Source organism: Perognathus longimembris, chromosome 14 (assembly GCF_023159225.1).
Source record: "Perognathus longimembris pacificus isolate PPM17 chromosome 14, ASM2315922v1, whole genome shotgun sequence".
Lineage (NCBI taxonomy): Eukaryota > Metazoa > Chordata > Mammalia > Rodentia > Heteromyidae > Perognathus > Perognathus longimembris.
Window position 1 is genome coordinate 40249056 of NC_063174.1, and position 26118 is coordinate 40275173.

The following is a 26118-nucleotide window of genomic DNA, read 5'->3' on the forward strand; positions in this document are numbered from 1 at the left end:
TTTTTTTTTCAAGGCCAAGGCAGAAATTCTTCTTTAAAAAATGATTTGATGTTTTAATATGTATATGGTCTTTAATAAATTCAATATTTTTACCATTTGCTAGTTCTTTTAATGAATAATTCTTTGCAGATAAAAGTGAATGTAGGTATAAATTTAAGGATTTCAGTCCCTCTCATATATACAATAAGCACACACCCTTGGAGACAGTTTTGTTGTCTTCCCCAACTACATAAAAATGACATTTATAATAGCCATAGCTCAGCAAAAATGTCACCCATTGCTACAAATAATTATTTGGTAAAATTATGAGAAAACTTAAGAACTAACTATTTAAGCTGTCTGTGAAAAACAGTAACATCACAGTAATAGTGATAGTTAATTTTTTTCTTTTTTCTTTGTCAGTCATGGGGCTTAAACTTAGGGCCTGGGTGCTGTCCCTGAGCTCTCTTTGCTCAAGGCTAGTGCTCTATCACTTTGAGCCATAGTTCTATGTCTAGTTTTCTAGTGATTAATTGGAAATATGAATCTCATGGACTTTCCTGACTGGGCTGGCTTTGAACTGTGATCTTCAGATCTTCTGAGTAGCTAGGATTGTAGGCGTGATCCACCATCACCAGGAGATAGTTAAAAATCATTGATCTTTACCATGGTTCAGGAGTACAGAAATTCTTGAAGAACCACTTCGGTTGGTAAGACATGCAAATCATCAAGCCTCAACCCAGTACCACAGAATGAAAAGTCCTGGGAGAGCAGTCTAACCTACTAGGTGATTCGATACAGTCCAACTGGCCTGAGAGATTCAAGCAGCCACAGGACCATTATCTGACAACAAAATGTTTTAAAAATTATTATTTGGTATTGTAGATTGTAAGTGCTGTAATAGCAAAATCTCAGGGTCTAAGAGAGAGGGATGAAGAAGGAGTAGCTAGTTATTTTGACTCATTTCCAAAGCACCTCAGCTTTGACAATAGTTTTGGAAGTAATCTGTTGGCCAGAATCTATGTTAAATGTGCTTATAGAGTTTACAAGGCTAACTTGCATTTACAGAAGTAGACACTAAGATTTAGAGAAGGTTAAATAACTAGCCTTATATCTCACAGCTGGTAGGAAATACAGCCAGGAATGAACCCCAGGTCTGACTCAGAGCCCAGACCTTTGACATTTGTTTATACCATTGTCTCAAAAAAGCTTTCAGAATCTTTTGGTCAATTTTAGAGCATGAACATGACCATATCACTTTAATTAAATTGTTTCGCAAATACCTTATTCTGACTTTTTTTTTTAAATCAGGAAGTTATATATGCAATGCAATATAAAGTAAGATCAGAAATGGACATGCTGAATTGAAAGTCCTTTGTAAAACTACTTAAAGATAGGCTGGGAATGTGGCTTAGCGGTAGAGTACTTGCCTAGCATGCATGAAGCCCTGGGTTCCATTCCTCAGCACCACAAAACAGAAAAAGCCCGAAGTGGTGCTGTGGTTCAAGAGGTACAGTGCTAGCCTTGAGCAAAAAGAAGCCAGGGACAGTGCTCAGGCCCTGAGTCCAAGCCCCAGGACTAGCAAAAAACCAAAACAAAACTACTTAAAGATAGCTTAAAATTACATAAATAAAACCATCGTAAGATTATTGTCCTCTAAGAGACTGGTCTTTTTTTTTTTTTTTTTTTTTTTTTTGCCAGTCCTGGGTCTTGGACTCAGGGCCTGAGCACTGTCCCTGGCTTCTTCCCGCTCAAGGCTAGCACTCTGCCACTTGAGCCACAGCGCCACTTCTGGCCATTTTCTGTATATGTGGTGCTGGGGAATCGAACCCAGGGCCTCATGTATATGAGGCAGGCACTCTTGCCACTAGGCCATATCCCCAGCCCCTAAGAGACTGGTCTTTCATGTTAGAATTTTGGATAATTTCCATTGGATTAAAATGATTCTTTTTTTGGAGCGGGTCTTACAGGCTGGCCTTGAACTCATTGACAGTAATATAGCAGGAGTGTGAACAACTTGAATAAAAGGAACAAAATCTTCTTAAAAGGCCCTTCCCTCACATTCTTATTTAAAAGGTTGTAGAAACGGCTTGGTTGAGGCAACCTGGAAGCGCGGGCAAGGACACTCATGAGAGAACACAGGCAGAGCTGGACTCACCGTGTCCTTGACAGCCATGAAGCAGTGGCAGATCCAGCGGCGCGTGGTGCCATCCCGACATATGTAAGAGAAGGCTCTGTCAAAGTTCCTATCCGGGGCACAGAAAGAGACTTTCTCTATTGTCTGGTCAACTATGAGGTCCTAGAAAATGGGAAGGACAAAGGAAGAGAGGACTTAGGCTGTTTTAGTTTTCATGGAATAAATACAGGACGTTCATGTCATAGTTCAGAATCTCTCCCCTGGAAGCAGTGGGGGCTGTGGAAGAGCTCTATCTGTCGCTAGGGGTTTGAATACTGAGTATCTGGCTCATGAGCCATCATTTTACAGGATGCCTCTTGGACTTCATCTACATGCTCTAACACATGTGTTAGTTGGTTCTAGTTTTAGATCTTCTGTGGTACTGGTATTTGAGCCTAGGGTCTTGTGCTTGTTAGACAGCAGTCTACTAGTGGAGCCATACTTTCAGCCCTTCTTGCTTTCATTATTTTTTCCAGTAGCATTCTGATTTTGGCTGGACCAAAATCCTACTATGTGTCCTACACAGCTGGGGTGATAGGCACATACCACTATGCCTGGTTCTGCTGGGATGAGGTCTTGCTAACGTTTTTTGTCCAGGCTGGCCCCAAACCTTGATCCTCTGGATCTCAGCCTCCCAAGTAACTCCTCTTTTTTGGCTATCTCAGTCAGGATTCCCCTTTGACATCCTAGTAGTTGTTGTTGATTCAAATTTTGTCTTAGAACAAATGAAATATGATTTTTCCTATCTCAGTTTTGGTTACATTGTACAGTACAATGTTCTCAGGGTAGCAAATGTGGAATGGGAAATTACTCAGTGCCATTTCCTTCTACTAAGTGTCAGTTTCTTTCAGAATCTGGTAAATGTCTTCAAATAATTGGATTACTTTATTTAGAGTGTACAGTATCTTTACAAGAGGGTCAATCCCATAGGAGTATCACACAATCACTGCTAGAAGGGAAATATACTTAAAAAACAATCTCTTGCAGTAATGGAGTTTGAAGTCAGGGACTCATGCTTGCCAAATAGGTAGGTGCCACCCCCCACCCCTAAGTTTTTTGTTTTGTCGGTCATGGGACTTGAACTCTGGGCCTGAGCGCTGTCCTGGAGCTCTTCAGCTCAAGCTTGGGCTCTACCACTTGAGCCACAGTGCTACTTCCGGTTTTCTGGTGATTAATTGGAGATAAGAGTCTCATGGACTTTCCTTTGTGGTCTGACTCTGAACTGCTATCCTCGGATCTCAGCCTCCTGAGTAGCTAGGATTACAGGCATGAGCCACTGGCACCTGGCTAGCCCCCTAGTTTTCACTTCAGTTATTTTTCAAGTAGGTAGAATCTTGTGTTTTTGCCTGGGGCCACCTTCAAATAGTGATCTTCCTACTTGTAGTTGGGGGAATAGATGTTCACCATTGTGCCTGGTTTATTGGTTGAAATAAGGTCTTGCTAACTTTTGACCTGGTTAATCTTCCTAATCTCCAACTCCTGAGTAATTGTGTTTGCAGGTGTGAGCCATCATGCCTGCCCTCACTGCCAGGTACTTTATTTTTCTTTCAAGAGATTAGAAAAAAATTATTCGGATTGGATAATATATGATAAATTCTGGTCAAAATAATACTTAACTGAAGAAAAAACAAAATAGTAAACTAGTAATCTATTCACGTTTAAAACATTACTAGAAAACTCAAACACATGTTTCCCTACTCATGACACAGAAGGGTCGGTCACAAAGAACTATATAATTTTCATTTTATAAATATGCATGTTCTGAATAAACCATCAGAAGGCTATAAAGTCTTATAATTTCAAAGGTGAAAAGCCAAGACCATAGTTTATAACAACAAAATATACTACTACTTATTTTTTTGGCAGTACTGGGGCTTGAACTAGAGCTTCTAGTTCTCTTTCTGGCTCAGAGCTGAAGCTCTACCAGTTAAACCACATCTCCACTTCCAGCTGTTTGCTGATTAATTTAGAGATAGTCTCATGGATTTTTCTGTCTGGGCTGGTTTCTAACCTCAGTTCTCAAAGCTACATATCCTCTTAGGGCTTTTTGATAGTTAATTGGAGATAAGGGTCTCATGGATATCTCTACTTAGGCTGGCTTTGAACCACGATCTTCAGATCTCAGTCTCTTGAGTAGCTAGGATTACAGGTATGAGCCACTGACACACAGTTTAAGAGTTATTAAAGGAACACTATAAGAACCAAGGTAGACATGGGTAAGGCAAAAGAACAGCAAGGAAATGTGAAAGCTTTTTGCTCAATGGTTAAGGAATTAAAAATTTTATTCCTATACCATGGTAAATTTGTGTGGATTATGGACTGACAGTATCACAAATAGTGACCTAATGTTGTATTTGTCCTTGTTTGTAGCTAAATAATGAAGACGGGAAGGTGGATCCCTTGGTGACAAGCCACCAATTACTACTATTATGTTAAGAATTAGTATGTTAAGAACTAAATGAATGAGTGAAAGTGCTATAAGTAGCCACCAGGGGGCAACACCACTTTTATTTTATTTTATTTTATTTTATTTTATTTTATTTTTTGGCCAGTCCTGGGCCTTGGACTCAGGGCCTGAGCACTGTCCCTGGCTTCTTCCCGCTCAAGGCTAGCACTCTGCCACTTGAGCCACAGCGCCGCTTCTGGCCGTTTTCTGTGTATGTGGTGCTGGGGAATCGAACCTAGGGCCTCGTGTATCCGAGGCAGGCACTCTTGCCACTAGGCTATATCCCCAGCCCCGCAACACCACTTTTAAACTATAGTCTAAAACAAACATGTAGCTTTCAACTATGAAACATTTGTCTGGCTGGCGATATGTTTATAATCCCAGTTATTGCAAGATGGAGGCAGGAAGAACATAAGTTTGAGCTCATCTTGGGATGCGTAACAAGTTCAAGGCCAGAGTAGCCTATACAATGATACACTATCAAAACAAAAGTACAACAAAATCTAATACAAACAACATAGATACTTATGGTATGTGCTGGTGGTTTGTGCCTGTAATCCCAGCTGCTTGGGAAGTTGAGGTCTGAGAATCAAAGTTCAGAGCCAGCCCAAACAAGTTGGATATATTACTAATTAACCAGCAAAAAGCCAGAACTAGAAGTATGGCTCAAGAGGTAGGGGGGGCAGCTGAGAGCAGAATGAGGCAGGTTGCCAGTGGCAATCGGTAATCTGATCTTCTCAGGAGGCTGAGATGGAAATTGCAGTTCGAAGCCAGCCTGGGCAGAAAAATCACCAGTGAGACTCCTACCTCCAATTAACCACTCAAAAACTAGAAATGGAGCTGTGGCTCAATGTGGTAGAGCACTAGCCTTCAGCAAGAGAGTTCAGGGACAGTACTTGGGCCCTGAGTTCAACCCCAAGTACACACACACACACACATACACACACACACTCATACACACCACACTTCTTTTTTGTTTTGGTGGGTCATAAGGCTTGAACTCAGGGCTTGGGCAGTGTCCCTGAGCTCTTCTGCTCAAGGCTAGTGCTCTACCACTTTGAGCCACCGCACCACTTCTGGTTTTCTGGTGGTTAATTGGAGATAAGAGTCATGGACTTTCCTGCCTGGGCTGGCTTTGAACCATGATCCTCAGATCTCAGCCTCAGGAGTAGATAGGATTATAGGCATGAGCCACTGGCGCCCGGCTTATTATTTCTCTTGAATTAAAAAAAAATCTGTAAGTGGAGAGTCAAAGATCTAAAATTCAGTTATACTAAGCCACTTACAAATTAGCAGGCAATTTGCCTATCAAAACAGCCCTTTTATTGGCCCAACTTTGTCTCTTTGAAAAATTTTTTTGCAGTTACTTTCTTGTTAAACTTTCCACATGAAGAGCCAGACTTTGAAGTCAGGCCCCATTTTACCACATGAACCCCATTTTACCACGTGAACCCCACTTTACCATGCGAACCTGAGATAAGCAGGCCCTGTGAGCAAACCCAGGATAAGCCCATTAGGGCCCAGTCGGTCTAGAACTCTAACCGCTGGGAATGCTTAACTCTGACCACCCCTAGAATCAAACCCTGAGCCAATCAGATTTGTACCTGTATCCTAATCTTGCTTGCTTGAACACCTGATTGTTGTAACTTTGTTCTTTGCCTTTATAAGCCCTGTGTAATCACAGCTCGAGGCTCCCTCCTAACCTCCGCTGTGTTGGTGGGTAGGACGAGGCTCGAGTTGCAGCTCGCTTAAAATAAAGCCTTGCCTTGCTTTTGCATTTCGGAATGTCTGAGTCTCGGTGGTCTTCTTGGTGGTCGTTTCGCAACTTGGCACAACACACAGACTTGAGGTCTCTTAGGAACTTTTAATTAATGATTAAGTGCACTGACAACACCCTATGGCTTCTCAGTGCAGCCAGGGTCTCTATCCTTTCAGTTATTCAAGGATTTCTTTCAAATGCTTCTTAGGACTGAATTTGGAATCTAAATAAATGTTAACCAAAGAACCACTCACTTGTGCTCTAAAATTCATTTTAATTGTAGTTTTAGTTAAGTAACAGGCTACTTAATCTGCATTATTTTCTAAAAATAGTGTTTTTCTTAAGGAACAAGGAGACTGTCATTTTATTTTATTTATTGCCAGTCCTAGGGCTTGAACTAATGGCCTTGGCACTGTCCCTGAGCTTCTTTTGCTCAAGGCTAGCACTCTACCACTTGAGCCACAGTGCTATTTCTGGCATTTTCTGTTTATGTGGTACCGAGGAGTTCAACCCAGGGCTTCATATATGTTAGGCCAATCTACCACTAAGCCACATTCCCAGCCAGAGACAGTCATTTTAAAAATAATTACAATCTGCTGGGCCCTGATGACTCACACCCATCTATAATCCTAACTACTCAGGAGGCTAAGATCTGAAGATCATAGTTGAAAGCCAGCCAGAGCAGCAGTTTTTTTTTTTTTTTTTTGCCAGTCCTGGGGCTTGGACTCAGGGCCTGAGCACTGTCCCTGGCTTTTTCTTTCATTTCTTCTTTTTTTTTTCTGTTTATGTGGTGCTGAGGAATTGAACCCAGGGCTTCATGCATGCTAGGCAAGCACTCTACTGCGAAGTCACATTCCCAGCCCCAGCAGTAAAGTCTTATTTTTAATGAAACCAAAAAGCAGTAAGTGGGGCCGTGGCTGTGGTTCAAGGGCAGAGCACTTATCATTGAGTAAAAAAGCTCAGGGATAGCACTCAGGTCCTGAGTTCAGGCTCTAGGACTGGTGTTGTATAGAGAGGTTGCTATTTCCTAAGATAATTCATACATTTCTTTTTTTGGACAATGTCACTCCTTCCTTCACTTTCCCCTCTCCCATCCCTGAATAGAATTCTATTTTTCATAAGGTAAATGAGTAACTAAATTGGTTTCCTGGATGTTAAAATAGACTGCACTTTGGACAAAGTGGAAGGATACGGTAACTTCCACAACTTAATGGCACTATACTTGATCATTTAGATGAAAAAAAATCTTATTAGCAGTCACATCTAAGTTTATAAAGCTCTCACCTTAGTCTTTTCATCCACAACTCTCAGTCCATCCGCTGATACCCACAGGACTGCCTTCACTGCTTTCTTTCCAGTCTTGTAAAAAAAACCAAAAAAGAAAAGGGGTAGGGGAAAAGATACACACAGATAATATTAAAAAATCATCTTTTACAGAAAATACTCATTTCTGCCTTCCAAAAGTCACAAGTACTGATGATGTCCAAGTTCAGGAGGGATGCCCAAAGCCAGATACTCAAACCAAACTGCAGAAACATTCAGGAATTAACAAGCCAAAGCCATTATTTTAGAAACACAATGCCAAACAATAAGCTAAGGTAAAGGAGAAGGGACAGATAGTATCAAAACTGAGGTATCACATTATCACATTCCATAAAGGGTAAAGGATTCATAACTAGTTACTTTACCCACTTAAAAAATCAACTAAGAAAACCAAGAGTCAGGTAAGTACTAAATACATAAGGAGTTACACCCCAAGTAGCTTCTGCAAGTCCATTTAGAATGAGCGCTAACAGGTAAGTTTAAATTGAGATGCCGGGCATCCCATTATCCTCTGGTCCCAACGTTCATAGCAGGAACTTTGAAATTTTTATGTTAAATAGAGCAAAAAGTCTTCATTACTCTATTAACAATCCTTCAGAGCCATTATTTCTCCTCTCTTGCCACTAGTCCATATCCCCAGCCCCATTATTTCTCCTCTCAAGATTGAAACACAGACTTGATTTAGTTTTTACTTTGAAATTAAGTGCATGGAGATATTTTGGGGACACAGGAAGATTTAAAAACTACTGAGAAGGTAGGGGAAGAATGAGAGAACATGAGGGAGGGGGGTAACACTGTTCAAAAAGAAATGTACTCATCGTCCTACTTATGTAACAGTAACCTCTCTATACATCACCTTTACAGTAATTTTTTTTTTTTTTGGCCAGTCCTGGGGCTTGGACTCAGGGCCTGCACACTGTCCCTGGCTTCTTTTTGCTCAAGGCTAGCACTCTGCCACTTGAGCCACAGCGCCACTTCTGGCCATTTTCTGTATATGTGGTGCTGGGGAATCGAACCCAGGGCCTCATGTATATGAGGTAGGCACTCTTGCCACTAGGCCATATCTCCAGCCCCCAGTAATTTTTTTTTAAACTACTGAGAAAATAATGCAGCATTTCCTTTTACTTGCTGGGAACATTGTGTATGGGGGTGGGGTACACAAGAATCACATGAGAACAAGTTGATATTTCATTTCTCCTGTGACAGAATGCAACAGCCACTTAACAATATCCTTAACTGCCCCTCAAATGCAAGCAAAATAAAACAAAAGCAAACAAAAGCTGAGACCAGGTATGGGACTAGCCTAAGTACAGGGTAAAACATGGCACTGGATTTGAGCAGTGACTTCTAGATGGGAGAAGGGGGAATAACCATTCTCCTTGCCATGTGTCTGAGCCCAGGAGTCTTGGACATGGGAAGCATGCTATTAGTGAAATAAGCTGGTGTGATGCAGGCTAGGCCCATAGCCCTATCACCACCACATATTTTAAGAGTACATATGATTTATTAGCCAGTAGAAATAGTACAAGAGCTCAGACTTCACCCTCAGATAAACAAAAGAATATATAATAACTGCTAGAGTAGAGCTAAAACAAGGTACGGTAATGCCAGAAAGAAGATGCAATCCAATCTATCTGTGGAACTAGGGAAGGCTATACCAAGAAAGCAGAACTGGGTCTTGAAATTATTTTTCTTGATGCCCCAGGGAGTTTGGGAGGCAAGGGAGTAACAGGTAATGAACATCCCAGCAGTACAAGACCTGAAGGAAAACAAGATACAAGTGAAGGGTTCTGCAAATATTTCAGTATGGCTTGAAAGTATGCTGGGTGAGTGAGAAATGTTGGGGGCGGGAGGAACAGTAGAAAATGCCTCATTATGGAGAACCTTGTCTAACTGCTAAGGGACTGGATTCCAATTCTGTGGATAATCAGAAACCACAGAGGAATTTAAACACAACGAATAGGTTTATAGTTTAAAAACATCACTTTGGCAGCAATGTATCCAAGCTGGAAAGACTGACAAGAAGCAAGGTAACAAGAGAAAGGGCCTGATACAGATGTGGAGACAAGGTTTTAAACAGTAAGTATAAAGGAGGAGCTGGGGATGCTCTTGGGTGACTGGGAAGAGAATGTATCACTAACCTTAGAGAAGAGCTTAGAGAATAGAAGAGATGCAAAAGCAAGTTTGAGGGAATAAAATTTCAAGCCAAGTTTAAGATGTCTGTGCAATACACAGGTAGAGCTATTCAACAGGCAATTGGATTTATAGCTCTGAAACCCAATGGCAAGTTTTAGATTTGTGAGACAATGGCTGGGGTAAAAAGAGGGCAAAAACACTACATAACACCAAGAGTTAAAGAACTGAAAGGCTTGTGGATGGGGCTCAAAGTGATAGTGTGCCTGCCCAGCAACCTCAGAACCTTGAATTCAAACTTCAGGATAGCCACAAAGGAAATTTTAAAAAAAGGAAAGGAAAGAAACTAAAAGGGCTAGGGGCACAGTTCAAATGGCACAGCATCTATTTGGAAGCACAAAGTCCTGAGTTCAAAATGCAGTACCCCACACTTTCCAAATAATTAGAAGATGAATAATTCCTTAAAACATCTTGTCTATGCCTCCCAAGTAGTAATCCTAAGGTTACATGCATCTACTCCCATACCCGGCTGCCAAGACATTCTATTTTAATAAGAATTTCAACATTTCAGGTGGTGTTCATACTGCCTAACATAATGTCATTAAAAAAGTTTCACAAATAACCACTTTGGGCTGGAAGTATGGCTTAGTGGTAGAGTGCTCGCCTTGCATGCATGAAGCCCTGGGTTCGATTCCTCAGCACCACATAAACAGAAAAAGCCAGAAGTGGTGCAGCGGCTCAAGTGGTAGAGTGCTAGCTTTGAACAAAAAGGAAGCCAGGGACAGTGCTCAGGCTGAGTCCAAGCCCCAGGATTGGCAAAAAACAAAACAAAACCAAGCAAAACATTTTACTCTCAAAATATCTAGCTTAGAATAAAAATTCCTTTGATTATGGGTAAATGTAACAGCCAAGCAGGCTTAGATATTGGAGAGATAGATTTCAGGTGGTAGATCAATTACAAAGGACTAAATCAGAAAACTTGTACTGAAAGTAAGAAATGTATAGATGGTTTACAGCTAAGAGAAATGTACAGGTTATCTTGTTTATTTTGTTTTGTTTTGTTTTGAGATAAGGTCTGGCTATTTAGCTCAAACTACTCTTGAACTCTATGTAGCCCAGGTGGCCCTTGAACTGGTGATCCTCATTATTTAGCTTTCTACATGCTGAGACTCCAAGTGTAGCACCATATTCAATGCACAGGTGACAGCAACATGAAAAATACTGGTGAATGAACACAAAATGGTTACAACAATAACATAGAAAAGGTAACTTAAGGGGGCTGGGGATATGGCCTAGTGGCAAGAGTGCTTGCCTCGTATACATGAGGCCCTGGGTTCAATTCTCCAGCACCACATATACAGAAAATGGCCAGAAGTGGCGCTGTGGCTCAAGTGGCAGAGTGCTAGCCTTGAGCAAAAAGAAGCCAGGGACAGTGCTCAGGCCCTGAGTCCAAGCCCCAGCACTGGCAAAAAAAAAAGAAAAGGTAACTTAAGTTCAGCACGCTGTAAAATCATTTCTCCTAAATTTAAAAGCTGCCTATAGTAAAAGGCAACTGAAATAAATCATTTTTTAAAATGAACTGAAAAAGGACGACAGTGACATCCTTGATGACAATCTTGGTAGGCTAAAAGATCCTAAACACTGCCCTTTTCATTTCACATATTGATGCTATCACAAGGAGAAGTAACTCGAAGTTGGAGTATTATGTTTTTAAGCTGCTTAAATCAGGGACTGGCCAGCTATCTCTGAAAGTCCAGAGAGCAAATATTTTGGGCTTTGCAGGCCATATAATCTCTACTGCTACTATTCAACTCTGTCACTGTAGCATAAAACCAGTCACAGACAATATGTAAACAAATAGATATGACTTTGTTCCAATAAACTCTTATTTTCAAAACCAAATAGTGATGCATAATCTAAAGGCTTCTAATACAAATCATCTTGATCTCTAAAAAATTAATTATATTAAAATATTAGACCCATTTGAAGTTGCATCCCTGAATTTTGCCCCTCCTTTTTTCAACACATGTATTTATATCCTATTATTTTAAACTGTGACTCATATCTTAGGTGCCATCCAAATCTAAAATTCTATGATTCTGAAGATCACTAATGAGTTAAGAACATGCAATTAATCAATATAAATAGAAATGACATTTAGAGGCAAGACAGGTCTGCTGGGCATATAATAGCTAAAAGCAAAAAGGTTAAGCAGATGTTCTAATGTAAGCCAAAGCAAAGAAATACTTTCAAGATTCAGGGAAGCATAATTTAACAGAGTTATGAAAATTTTAGAAGCAACAGCATCAAACAGACACATTTAGGCAGAAAGTACAGAACAAGTCATTCTTTCTGAGCAACAATCATGTGCATTTCTACTGTGCAAAGTTCCTTCAACTACAAACCAAAGAGGTCTTCAAGGGTACCCAATGTGTAAAGAATCGCTGGTCAGCCTGTTACACCTACACACAGAAATAACCCAGTCATTACAGAGTAATAATGATGTATTAGCCAGGCAACTGTGATACAGTGTGCCTTGTCATAAATAAACATGAAACTTTTCTTTCACAGGGAGGTTGGCCTTGTTTTGTATTTTAAATTTGAGGGAAAAGACCTTGAAGTCTATAATTTATTTAAATTTTTGGATAGTATAGTGAAAGGATAGAAATACTACTTTCTTCAGGTTTGAGCAGCATTATATATCTAATGGCTGCTTTGTTAAATAATACATTTTAGTCTGGGATACTAAGGTATACTATTACCTGTACTTTCTTAAGTAAGAGGTGCACTTAAAGCCCTTTAGGAAAATAATACAGATTGATAGTACATCATGAGACACAGGGCAAAGAAGAGGTATTTGGAAACAATTTAAGTCTTCTAGCTTGCTAAGTCTCTTTTAATTGGGGCATAAGAGAAACCAAGGATTATTTTAACATTAGGTTTATATTTCATATATATAATAGCTGAAATAAAAAATTATAGGCATCTCAAATTCAGCCTCATATTCCTCCTCACAATGGATGATATCCCCACCCATTTGGTCATCTACGCTTGAAACTTGAATCTCATCTTCTGTTTTCTTCTCTACATCCCTGGTTGACTGAATGGAGTGTGTTTGCATTCTCATTTATCCCAACGGCTGTTACAGTTTTGTGTCTTCTGTCTGAAATCCTTTTCTCCTCATAGTTAACTGGAACTTTAATATTTCTAAATCTCTGTCTTAGGTGTCATATTGTAGAAGCCTTCACTACAATATTTCATGCTGTTCTTCCTGTCTGTTCCAGTAACACCTACTATTATATAATTTGGTTATCATTTCCTTAATTCGGTCTAATTCCTGGCATTAAGAGCTGTATATTTGCCATTCATTTCATTTATTCATTCACTAAACCCAAATAATACGGACAAGCAATTACGGGCCACATTATTTTAGGCACTGAAGCTTCAGCAGTGAACAAAATAGGCAAAAATTCTTGTCTTCAGAGAGCTGACATTTTAGTAAGAAATAGATGTACAAACAAGTAAAATGTATGAAAGAATGATAAATGGTAATAAGAGAAAAATAAAGCTAGGAAGGAGATGTATAAAGATGAAGAAGGGTGGTGTTTGGATTTTAAGAATTGTTAAATTAGTGCTCATGGAAATGGAACTTTTGAACAAAAAGAGAGATGGGGAAGTGGGCCATGTATGTACTTGGATGCTACGTGTTCCAGACTAGAGGGTGCAGGAGAAGCATAGCTGGTGTGTTTAAAGAATTAACAAGAAGCCTAGTATAGCGGGAACAGAGATAAGAAGGAAAGGGGACAAGATAAGAGGAAAAAGCAGAGAGGGAATTTGGTCAAGAAACTACTGAAAGACTCAAGACAGTGGAATGACACACTCTGAATTCTTTCTTTAAAACCACCACAGGCTGGTATCTTGAGATAGTAGGGGACAACAATGGAAGCAGATGAGTCAGATACCACTTCAATAACTCTGGTGAGAAGAGATGCTGTCGTAGACCAGGAAAGTAGACTTTGTTACACCTGAATAGGTTTTTTTTTTTTTTTTGCCAGTCCTGGGGCTTGGACTCAGGGTCTGAGCACTGTCCCTGGCTTCTTTCTACTCAAGGCTAGCACTCTGCCACTTGAGCCATAGTGCCACTTCTGGCCATTTTCTATATATGTGGTGCTGGGAATTGAGCCTAGGGCTTCATGTATGCAAGGGAAGCACTCTTGCCACTAGGCCATATTCCCAGCCCTGTGACTAAGTTCTTTTTTTTTTTTTTTGGCCAGTCCTGTGCCTTGGACTCAGGGCCTGAGCACCATCCCTGGCTTCTTCCCGCTCAAGGCTAGCACTCTGCCACCTGAGCCACAGCGCCCCTTCTGGCCGTTTTCCATATATGTGGTGCTGGGGAATCGAACCGAGAGCCTCATGTGTAGGAGGCAAGCACTCTTGCCACTAGGCCATATTCCCAGCCCTGTGACTAAGTTCTTAAAGAGGCTGAAACAGACAGGAACTGGATGTTGGGCATAAGAGAAAAAAAGGAGTCAAAATTATCTAGGACTGGATTGGGAATGTGACTTGGTAGTAGAGTGTTTGCCTAGCATGCAAGAAGCCCTGGGTTCAATTCCTCAGCATCATATAAACAGAAAAAGCCAGAACTGGTGTTGTGGCTCAAGTGGTAGAGAGCTAGCCTTGAGCAAAAATAAGTTAGGGACAGTGCTCAGGCCCTGAGCTCAAGACCCAGGACTGGCAAAAAAAGAAAAAAAAGTCATCTAGGACTTTTGACTAGAAATAGAATGGACAGAGTTGTTGTACACTGATGGGGAAGACCAGAGGAGAAAAGAATCAGGAATCTGGCTTGTGACTCATTGTGAAGTATGATACCTAATAGATGTCAAAATGAACATGATTAATGATGGTGCTAATGATATCTATCAATTATCTATGACAAGAGACTATTTTGTACATCTTGCTTAAACTTACTCATTTCACAAGACTCACAAGGTAGGTATTAGTCAAAGCTTGTAAGTACTTTGGCCAGGATTAAATAAATCTGTGCCTTTGATTCTTATGCTATGTTGCTTCTATAATGGAAATACCACCATGGAGTTCTGCATATATGTAGAAATTTATATCTGCAGATATAAATTTTAAAACTATCAGCAAACAGATGGTATTTTAAGTCAAGACTGGATGATATGACCAAGCAAAAGCTGCATGAAGAAAAGCATGAACAGACTGAGCAGTAGGCAGTGATAAAGTAGAAAGCTAGGAAAGTATGATCCCTGAACTAAATAGTGTTTCAAAGGGGAACAAAGGATAGACTATGTCAAATGTGGCTGATAGTCTGAGTAGGACAATAAGCTTATTAAAATATTATATAAAAAAAGACAAGAACAGCTTTAGTGGAGGGATGGAGGTAAAAGTGACAGAGTGACTAAACAAGATCAATAAAAGAAGGGATGGCAGAATTGAAAGCATGAAGAAGAAATTGTTTTAAAGATGGTTTACTTTTTAAAAAATTTGTTGTCAAAGTGATATACAGAGGGGTTATAGTTTCCTATGTAAGGCAGTGAGTACATTTCTTATCAAATGGTTTACTTTTATGATGATTGTCTAGAGGAAGAAAACTGACTATGCAGGAAAGAAGGGATTACATGGTTGGGATAAGAATTGAAATAAGAACCTGATGAATGCGGGATGTGGTGGTGGGTCCCTATAATCCTAGCAATTAGACAGTAGAGGCAGGAGTATCACAGCTTTAATGCCAGCCTGGGAAACATAGCAAGACCCTGTTCTCAATGCCCCCTCCCCCCCAAACAAAAACAAAAACACCACATACTAAAAAAGTGGCAGTCATGGAGTGTGGCTCAAGTGGCAGAGCATCAGCTATAAGAAAGCTGAGTGACAGCTCAAGACCCTGAGTTCAAGCCTGCTTACAAGAACAACAACAACAACAAAAAGAATCTAATGGAAAGCTACCTTCAGCTAGTTCATCACTTGAATAGGAGAGCAAGAGATGCAGATAGGTAAGTAGATGTGGTGATTGGGCTATTGAAAGTTTTTCTCTGATTATTTTGTCTTGGTGGTACCTAGGTTGAATTCAGGGTCTGTTGCTTGCCAGTCAGCTTCTCTACCACTTGAACCATACTCTCAGTCCTATTTTGTTTGATGTATCAAGGATTGAATTCCAAGTTTCTTGTATGCTGGCCAAGTAGGTGCTCTATCACAGAGCTACATTCATCAGTCCTCCTGATTGGTTTATTTCCTCAGTGAAGTAGGGAAGCAAGCTGAAAAAGATAAAAGAATAAGCACTGGAGGAAATGGAAGAGGCAAGGCAGAATGGGCTGAGAAAATACTCTCTTGTTCCAATAGCAGTCCCTAGCATGTTTTAGATACAAACTGTGCCTTGAGGCTTGAGGATCAGTGGGTTGACATGAATACTATGAGAAAAAAAAGTAACTCTGAAGGCCAGTAATTCTATTTTTTTTTTTACTCTAGAAAAGTTCAGTGACTAAGACCTTTAACGTACCAGTTGATCATATACAGGAAAGAAATGAACCAAAGGATGAACGGAAATGTGATTACTCTAGTCCTTTTCTATTGACACTTCCCTCTTCTAGGATTCCAAAAGGAAAAATAAGCCAAATCCTAAAAGATCAATTTAATAAAAGTATAGGAAAGGTAAATTTATAAAATGAAGGGCATGGGAATTTAAAAAGGAAGAAAAGTAATCCTTTCCTTCTTAAAAAAAAAAAAAAGAAAATCCAAAATGAAGATAAGCAGTAAGTGCAATTAGTCTCTTAGGGAAAAAAAGTAAATATAAAATAGAATGTGTATGGGAATACACTGACTTAACAGTGGTAAATAATTACTGCAAAATGTTTTACTCTTAAGAATTAGGCGAAAACACACCAACACATTACATTAACAAGATCTTATGGAACAGACAGAATATTTCTGGTGACTTTTTTATACAGTTAGAAGGCACATAATAGCCTAGGGAGAAATTCACAAACTCCATTGTCTACAGGGTTAAAGGCAGGAAACAAAAGAGGAATGAAGCAGGCTGAGCGTGGGAGATCACAAGGAGTTGCCAAGACTGTGGTGAACAGGCCAAACAGGCACAGTTGCTACTCAGCTCAAGCCACTGATGCAACATGGAAAGCAGGCTGTCTTGCCAGATCTTCTAACTTTTAATATAGACATCCTAATTTTTATGCTAAAGTCCACAGTGTTTAAAACTTTTACAATTAATTCAAATAGTATAGACTGTGCGCAGGCTAAACAATTTATGTTTGTGGCATACTCAAGCTCTTGAGCTGTCTAGTGTCCTCTGCATTAAATATTTTTCCATTCATTATAATTAGCATGTGCTTGAGGAAAGCAGAGATCAACTATACATACATATATGTATATGCATATACACACATATGACTTTTTGGTGGTTAATTGGAGATATAGCAGTCTCACAGACTTTCCCGCTCAGGCTGGCTTTGAACCATGATCTTCAGATCTTGTCTCCTGAGTAGCCAGGATTACAGGCATGAGCCACTAGTGCCCAGCTAATAATATTTTTGAATGACAAAATATCAATATACAATAGGTAGGTTAAAGAATTTTGTACTGAGTTTCAGAAAACTTGGTTTCTATGGAGGTACTGCCATTCAGTACTAGCTAGGTGACCTTGTTGAGATTCTGGTCATTCATTTGTAAAATGCAGTGTCATAAACTGCAATCTAATTTACTGAGCTTAATGTTTTAAGTAGCAATTTAGAAAGTAGGTCAAAGTACATCGTTAACTACAGAGCAAGACATAACAGCAAGTGAATGGCTTCTAACAGAGTAACCTAAGAAAATTTATTCTCTCATAAAATAGGTATATAGATTACTTAGCTCTTGGAGTTTCTCAAGTCATAAAATCCTTTTCAAAGTAACAAGTACTTTTCAATTACTAATTGGTAGTAAAGCATTTGGTTGGTATGGCCAACTACACTTAATATAATAATCTCTTAAAAAGTGAATGCAATTTTCATGTAGCTGGTTTAGAAAAAGTTTTCTCAGGTCCTCATTTTTATTTTTTATTTTTTATTTTGTCAACTGTGGGGCTTGAACTCAGGGCCTGGGCGCTGTCCCTGAGCTTTTGTGCTCAAGGCTAGCACTCTACCACTCTGAACCACAGCACCGCTTCTGGTTTTCTGGTGGTTAGTTGGAGATAACAAGTCTTCTGGCCTTTCCTGTCTGGGCCAGCTTCGAACTCAGCCTTCTGAGTAATCACCTGGCTCTCCCCTTTTCTTGTAAGATGTTTATAATAACATTCGGTAGCACACCAGCTTTATCTGTTCTCTGTTAAAATTTCAGGAGACACTGTTCCTATGAGCAGGTGATGCAGGAATACAGAAGCGATAGTGATCAAGTCCAAGAGTTTAATTAGGGAAAAGAGGAACTAGTTCTTCTGGCTATAACTCATGTATTTAGAATCAGAGCTTACAGTTCCTCCACCTATTTACTTCTTTGCAGAAGTATTTGTTGGAAATGTTTCTTGATTACTGTTGCTCTTTATTCTGGATAATGAAAACACTCAGGCTATTTCTTGCAGGGTGGTACTGGGGAAAAGGGAATGATGGCAACCAGAAAGATTGAACTGGCTTCAAGTTAAAGTGACATATGTGGGTAGATTATTTGACTTTTCACTTTAGATTAACGGCAGTAATTTAAACCACTAAATCTTAAATATTTGAAATGTGTTTATATTAGTGTAAATGTTAACCTACTAGAATAAGAAAATGTAGAAATGGGTTAAACATAAAACATTTAATTGAGAAGGAAAATGAAAGTTTTTTCCTTCGGAAAAAATTTCCAAAATAACAAAACTATCCAGTAGAAAAAAGTCAATTATGACAGGATTTTTATACCCAAACCCTTAGTATCTTACACTCAATTGTTCATGACAAAATTTTTCTGTCTTAATCTGGCTATCTCAGAGCACTTATTCACAACTAAATAATGATCGATGCTGACAAAAATATTAAGAAAGGTATTTACCTATTTTCATACCACTACTACAGGAACTAGACAGATATGACAGATACTTAGTACACTACTAATTAAGGCAAATTTTCTTAGATTGGCACCCAGGTCAAAAATTTTGGCAGGATCAACAAAGATAAGTTTATGTACTTTCACTTATTCCCCTGAGATTTAACTTAGATTGAAACAAGTAATAGCACTGAATATAAAATTTAGAGTATCTTAAATTTCCCTTGAATTTAATATTTCTTCCCATTTCTTTGACAGTTCTGGATACTAACTATAATCTACTGTTAAAATACATTATAGTAAAATGATAAACAGTTTTCCAAGATCAAGTGAAATTTATTTTAATACTAAGTGCTGAAGAGATCATTTTTTAAAATTTGTTTCACTTATTGGACCTTTCTAGAAATGATCAAGTTTAAGTTCAAAATGCAAATAGGCAATAACACAGATAGTAACTATCTCATCCATTAATTTCTACATAGAGTCAAATTATTTCCTGTTTTACAAAGAAGTCAAACCTGTATTAAAATATATATATACACATATATATATATATTTATTTATATCAGTGCTATACTAGGGGTGTAACTCCTTATAAAGCAAGCATGGTTGTGGCATCAAACTTACTTTTCCAAAGAAGCCTTTGAAGAACTTCCTTTCCTGGAGGAACAGGGGGACAAGTCGAATGCTATTATTGTATGGCTAAATGTCCTTTGGTTTTACACCAATAAGCACATACAGAAGTAGGGGAGAGGGCAAAGTGGGAGAAGGGGAAGGAGTGAGAGTTTTAAAGAGTTATCCATACCAAGAGTGACAGGGGAAATGGAAAGTGCATGAAAATGCAGGGAAAAACACCACTACATGGACTGAGAATCTGTGGAAAGAGAAGAAATCAAAGCCTGTATTCATGCAGAGCTATTACTTAATTTAGTAATCTCTATTTATTAATTTCAAACAGAGATTATCCAAATTTGGCAGCAGAAAAAAAGACTGGAACATATTGGTTTGGTATGACTTTGCATTTTCAATTCATACTAGTGATTATTAAAGAGAAGATTGGTTCCATGTACACTCTGCAATTTAAAAAGAGTCGTAGTTGGTTATGGAGACATGTGTCATTTGTTATGGTTTCTTGGGAGGCTGCTATAGAAGTATCACTTGAGCCCAGGAGTTCAGCACCAGGCATGACAACACAGAGATGCGTTTTTTAAGAATAACAAAATGAGGCTGGGTGTGGTGGCTCAAGTGTGTGATCCTAGCAGAAAAGTTTGTAAGACTTCATCTCAGTCAGTGGCTGGGTGTGACGATGTGTATCTGTCATCTCCAGCAACACAGGGAAGCACAATTAGGAAGACTGTACCCAGGCTAGCTAAGGCATAAAAAAAAACAGTGTCCTGAAAGTAACCATGCCAAAAAGGGCTAGAGGTGTGATTCAAGTGGTAAAGTGCTTGAGTTCAATAAAAAAAACAACAACCAACAAACATCCCCCCCCAAAAAAAACCACCCCAAAATGTAAAACAGACAACAAAGTAAAATAAGTGGTCAATATACTGACAACAATATATAAAAGTCATTAGTTAAAATCACATAAACACTACAACAAGCCTGGGTATGCAGTTCAGTGGTATAGAGCTTCCTTAACCTGTGCAACCCTGGGTTTGGTCCTCAGAACTACTGAAAACAAAATAAAAACTGCAACATAAGAGAATGCATCAAATGTCTTTGTCATATTTTCTTACTCAATCACCAACGAGATCTAGAGAGGCTCCCATTCTACAGAAGAGGAACTTCATCAACAGTTTTCCATCTATTTAGGCATTAAAATCTAGATGTGTCTCCATAATATGTGGAGAAATAACAGAAACATTCAATTCTAGATACAGAATATATTGTTTATAAGGAACACAAGGTTAATGTTTACCTTGGAGCTTAGCAAATACATCTGAGAACCAAATCACATCTATGGGCTACAAGCAAAATTTAAGGAACAAGGTTTGTTTTCTTTTAAAATGATGTCGTTTTAAAATAAAGACATTTGCATTGATATTTTTAAATATACAATTCTGAATCCACATGGTAAGAGAGGCAAAGTGATTTATGGCTCCACCATCAATTTTAAGTGCTGGTTACAAAATTTTGTCACAAACTAAACTCTAAAGAATGCTTGAAAAACAGTTTGGTTCTAATTCACCCAGCCTAGCTTAACTATATTTTCTATCTGAGGCTGAACTCTATTTTTGAGCCTTTACTATTCATGATCATCACTTTCATTGTTAGAAAAATATTCAGAAAAAAGATAACTACTGGAATTTGACTCTTTCAGACAATTTATAAACTTAATCAATACTCTCAAACATTGAGTTTTCAAAGTTACAAATAGCATCAATATTTCCACAAAATTGGAGGTGGAAAAATAATAAAGTAACCAGGGTAGTTATCAAAGCAAGCATAAAATTATTTCTGCTGCCAAGTTTGGTAGGCCTAGTTTTGTTAGACTATGAGTAAATATTAGCTTCCAAGGATGCAGCCCAAGTTAAAAAATTCACCATTCACAGAAGATAGAGAGGAGACTGAAGAATTGTTAATATTTAGTGTAGCTCTTAGAAATGCTCTGGTTAAACATGGAGTTTACCCTCTTCTAAAAGGCCTTATATGTTAATGATAAAAGTTGATGTGCAAAATGCATAAAAAGACAGTTATTAGAGAATATTAATGTTCTTTTAAAAATCATTAAGTTATGATTCTTTTACCTGCTAAAACAAGAACATATATTAAAACAAATATATCAAATAATGAATAAAACCAATATATTAGGAACTAGTAGTATAATGAAACTAGTCTAAAACCAAGACAGAAAGAGAGAAATATTTAAGAGACAATGGAAAGAAATGACCTTAAAAAATGAAAGGCATTTTGGACTGAAGTGAAATAAGAGACCTAAAGGACTCATACAATATTTACACAATTTAGTGATAAATGACAGTACTCTTTACCCTGCAACATATAGACAAAAATGGGCAATAGCCATTTGTTGTCATTTACTCTATAATTGGTGAAACTATTTCAAAAAGTAAAGGAGTTGAAAATAGTTGTAAAATAACCTGTGTACATTAAGTATAAGAACTAAAAATAAAGTATATGGTTTGGGGAGCATATTTTTAAAACTGTCTTGCTCAGTGCTTTTTGTTTTGAATTGAGAATATCAACTCAGCAGGTGGCTTCCAAATGAAGGCAATGATTCTAAAATTGTAAGGGATTAGCGGAGGGATCTACATACAAACAACTAGACTTGCAAACCATCTTCTGAGCTACATAATTCTTTGTACTTAAAATTTTTAACATGCAACCTGATTCCAAAGATTTCTTTTTCTATAATCATCTGTTGGCTTGTATACCCTACATTTGTTTCCATTTCTTTGAAATTCTTAACAGGAAGCTTCAAGATCTTTTAAAAAACAAACAGAAAACTTCTAGAGATGTAATGTTTGGCACAATAAGTATCTGGTACAGCAAGTTGTAGATCCTTGGTGAATGTTCACTAGAAGAATAGTCAAAGACAAAAAAGAAGGTACCTTGATATTTCTACATACTAGGAATATGAAAGAAAGACAAAAATCATGAATATATGTGGAACTGTATGGTGTGAGATCAACATGCTAAAGATTTCCAACTCTCTGAAAGATTCTCAGTATGAACTAGAAAGGTATTAATAGAAGGGAGAAGTTTCAGTGAGCATAATAAATAGGAAGTTTACCCCAGTTACTCAAAAATTCAAGCTGATTTTTAAAAACATATTTGCTAATGTAACAGTACACATAATCGTTCCAAGTCAAGTGAAAACTCCGACAATTTTAAAGTAACTTCTTGATGAAAATTTCAAGTGGTCAATTTTCATTTATTTATGGTGGTATTGGGTTTGAACTCAAGAGTTCACTTGCTACCAAGTTCAACAATTTAAGTATGTCCAGAAAAGCAATCTCTAACATATGTAGAACTTTCTTAAGTCATAAAATACCACTCAGAATAGGAATTGTTATAGAGATATATAAAATGTTTTTTTAACTTTGAAATATTCAACCTAAGATGTAATTATGATGCTTATAAAATTCAATTTGATCACCTATTAAAGATTGGACTTCTTGTAAATTCATATCAGAAATTTTTTTTTAGCAGTTACTGCATGCCACACACTGTTCCAGACCTAATTTTTTAAGTGGTAATTTAGTTCTTATATCTGGTGACCATAAAAACACATTACATTTTGTCCTGTACCTCAAATAATTATGCTTATAATTAGCAATCTACTTGGCTTAAAAAAACAAACTAACTAAAAAACTGGCCAGGCATTGGTGGCTTGCACTGGTAATCCTAGATACTCGGGAGGAGGAAGAAGCTGGGAGAATTGCAGTTTGAGTCCAGCCTGAGCAAGAAAGTTTACAGACTCCATCTAAGCCAAAAAAGCTGGTTTCCAGATGTGTGCCTGTCATCTCAGCTATGGCAGAAAGTGTAGCTAGAAGGATTGTGCTCTAGGCTGGTCAGGATAAAAATGAGACAATCTACCCCCAAAATAACTTAAGCAAAATGGGCTGGGGGCATGGCTCAGGTTAGAACATTTGCCTCGCAAGCTTGTAGCTCTATATCTGTTCGAACTCTAGTACCACCACTACCTCCAAAAATAATTTAAAACTCGACGGTTAAATATTGGCTATTTTTGGAATTGTAAGAGATTTTGCTTTAGTTGTGAATTTTCAAGTTCACTTGTATTTTACACAAGAAATATATTACCTATACAATAAAGAAATATTCCTAATTTTAAAAAAAGTTAAAACAAAGACCAGACAGTGGTAGAGGACTTGCTTGACATGCATGAAATCCTGGATTTGATCCCTAGCATAGCAAAAACTAAAACTTTAAAAAGTATAAAACATAAACAAGTATGATTGACTGCTCATTAAACAATTGGATACAGAGCTGGAAATGTGGCTTAGTGGTAGAGTGCTTGCTAGCATGCATGAAGCCCTGGGTTCAATTCCTCAGTACCACATAAACAGAGAAAGCTGGAAGTGGTATTGTGGCTCAAGTGGTAGAGTGCTAACCTTGAGCAAAAGAAGCTCAGGACAGTGCCCAGGCAGGCCCTGAGTTCAAGCCCCAGGACTGGCAACACAAACAACTGGATACAATTTCTCAGTATCTTCTGGACAAACTTAAATCATCTTTAGCTTTTCCTTAGAGAATGAGTGTGGTGCCAGAATCAGAAGCGATGCAGAATAGAATGATAATTTTCATCATTGTGAAAGTTAAAATGTGTACTGTGAAATATATGTAGTACTTAAGCCCAATAAAAATAATAAAAAGATTTCCTAAGGGTTCATTACACTGTGGCCTAAGTTATACAGTTATTGAGTTTAATAACTATAGTTTGTTTCTGGTCTGCTGAGTCTATTTACTGGTTTTTCTGTTTGCAGTTACTACCAATATACTGTTGTAAAATATTTTTAAGTAGGGAAGGTAATTATATTATTTTCAAATGTTCTTAGCTAGAATCTTTTGTCTTTTAGATGAGCCAAAATTATTTTTCAAAAGAATCTGAACTTCTATTTTTCTTCAAAATTAGTTTTAGCGGGCTGGGAATATGGCCTAGTGGTAAAGTGCTTGCCTCATACAAAAAGAAGCCATGGATAGTGCTCAGGCCCTGGGTTCAAGCCCCAGGACTGGCAAAAAAAACCAAAAAACAAAATTAGTTTTGGCAAAAAAATGGAAAATTAAACTATCTATCTGCATTTAATTGGGGAATACATTCAGATAACATACCAAATCTATAAGATTGTTTTCATGTTCCTAAGTGCATGGATATGTGTCCTCTTAACATTGGTGAATTGAGAAGACAGAAAAACTGGGAAGGGCTTCAATCATTTAAGAATATAAATGACCAAAGTCAGCAGTAAAAGTATATGTGGGTATATATGAAGCGAAGTGTACCTGTGTCTATATTTGAGTTGTGATTGTTCAGTCCTTAGCATTCTACAATCAGTTATCTTTTCTCCTTTTTTTCCTACAACGGATTTAGGCATTTACTCTAAAGTAAAACCTCACTGCAATGTTTTAAAATTTCATATATTATACAATGAGGAATTACAGTTAAGAGGGAATATATGAATATATTATGAACTATAATATGAATTTATGAACAATAATATGAACTATACCAACAAGCAGGAAAGCTATAGTTACTTAGCAGAAACAAACAAAAAGCACTCACTAGCAGTCAAACTTGTAGCAGCAGCCCACCATACCAGCAAACCCAAAGCAACACAAACTTAATGTTGCTTTGGTAAGGGCATGCAGAAGTAATGCTGAAGCATTCACAGCAAAGTAGGGAAAAGCTACACACTGGAGAGAAGGAAGCTTGTCAAGGGTTATTTAAGAGTGGATGGGAACATTCCTCAGACCTACTGAAAATATGAAATCAGCACTTGAATCTGAACCCTTGTGAACTGTGAACCATTCTCTCCTTTTACTGAATACACAGGCATGTACCTGGGATATATTTTAAGATATAACAAGCAAAAAAATACATTTATTCTAGAAAAGGGCTCTCCATTTCAAGTGTGCTGGTTTATAAACAGACTGTTTAAGAGAAGTATACAGAGAAAATTGGGAACTAGGAGTCTAGATGATAATGAGAAATCATTAAGGACCATTCCCACCCCCTAAAGTAAATCTCATTAGGGATTAACACAGGTATTTCTATTTTCTACTTTTCCCAGGAAAGCTGTTTCTTATAATGCATTTAAAATCAATAATTCAGACTGAAAGTAACAGTTATCACAGTTAGGTAAAGATGTTAACTGTAACAATTTTATCCTGGTTTTAGAATATTATTCTTCTATTAATTATACCATTTAGATTATATAAATTATGGTAAATCAAGACTATATTTTGGATAATGTATGACTTAGAGAAGCTGGAATGTGTAAGTTGTCTTTTGGATGACAATGTGAGATATTCTTTTTTTTTTTTTTTTTGTAAGCTCATATCCTTTATTGTGGTACTGTGGTTTGAACTCAGGACCTTGAGCTTGCTAGGCAGGCACTCTAACACTTGAGACATACCTCCAACCCTTTTTGCACTTGTTAGTTTGGAGGCAGGGTGTTGCTTTGTGCCTCGGCTGGTTTAGATTTCAATACTATGGGTGATTCTCACTTTAGCCTGGATGATGGGCATATGCCACCATGCCCAGCATTATTTTTGCTGTTGTGATGTGGTCTCATAACTTTT

At 38.0% G+C, this 26118-nt stretch overlaps 1 protein-coding gene across 9 annotated transcripts in view; it reads right to left on the reverse strand.

Moving 5' to 3' along the window:
- Positions 1-26118, reverse strand: part of Numb (NUMB endocytic adaptor protein) — a 121193-nt gene that overhangs the window by 10942 nt on the left and 84133 nt on the right. For 7 of the 9 annotated variants that reach the window (XM_048362804.1, XM_048362805.1, XM_048362810.1 and 4 more), the window contains 3 exons: positions 19468-19500; positions 7645-7719; positions 2138-2278 (listed from right to left, as the gene is read on the reverse strand). In XM_048362804.1, coding sequence (XP_048218761.1) covers positions 2138-2278; positions 7645-7719; positions 19468-19500 — 249 coding nt within the window. The remainder of the gene's footprint in view (positions 1-2137; positions 2279-7644; positions 7720-19467; positions 19501-26118) is intronic. The other 2 variants (XM_048362813.1, XM_048362811.1) reach the window with 1 other exon arrangement.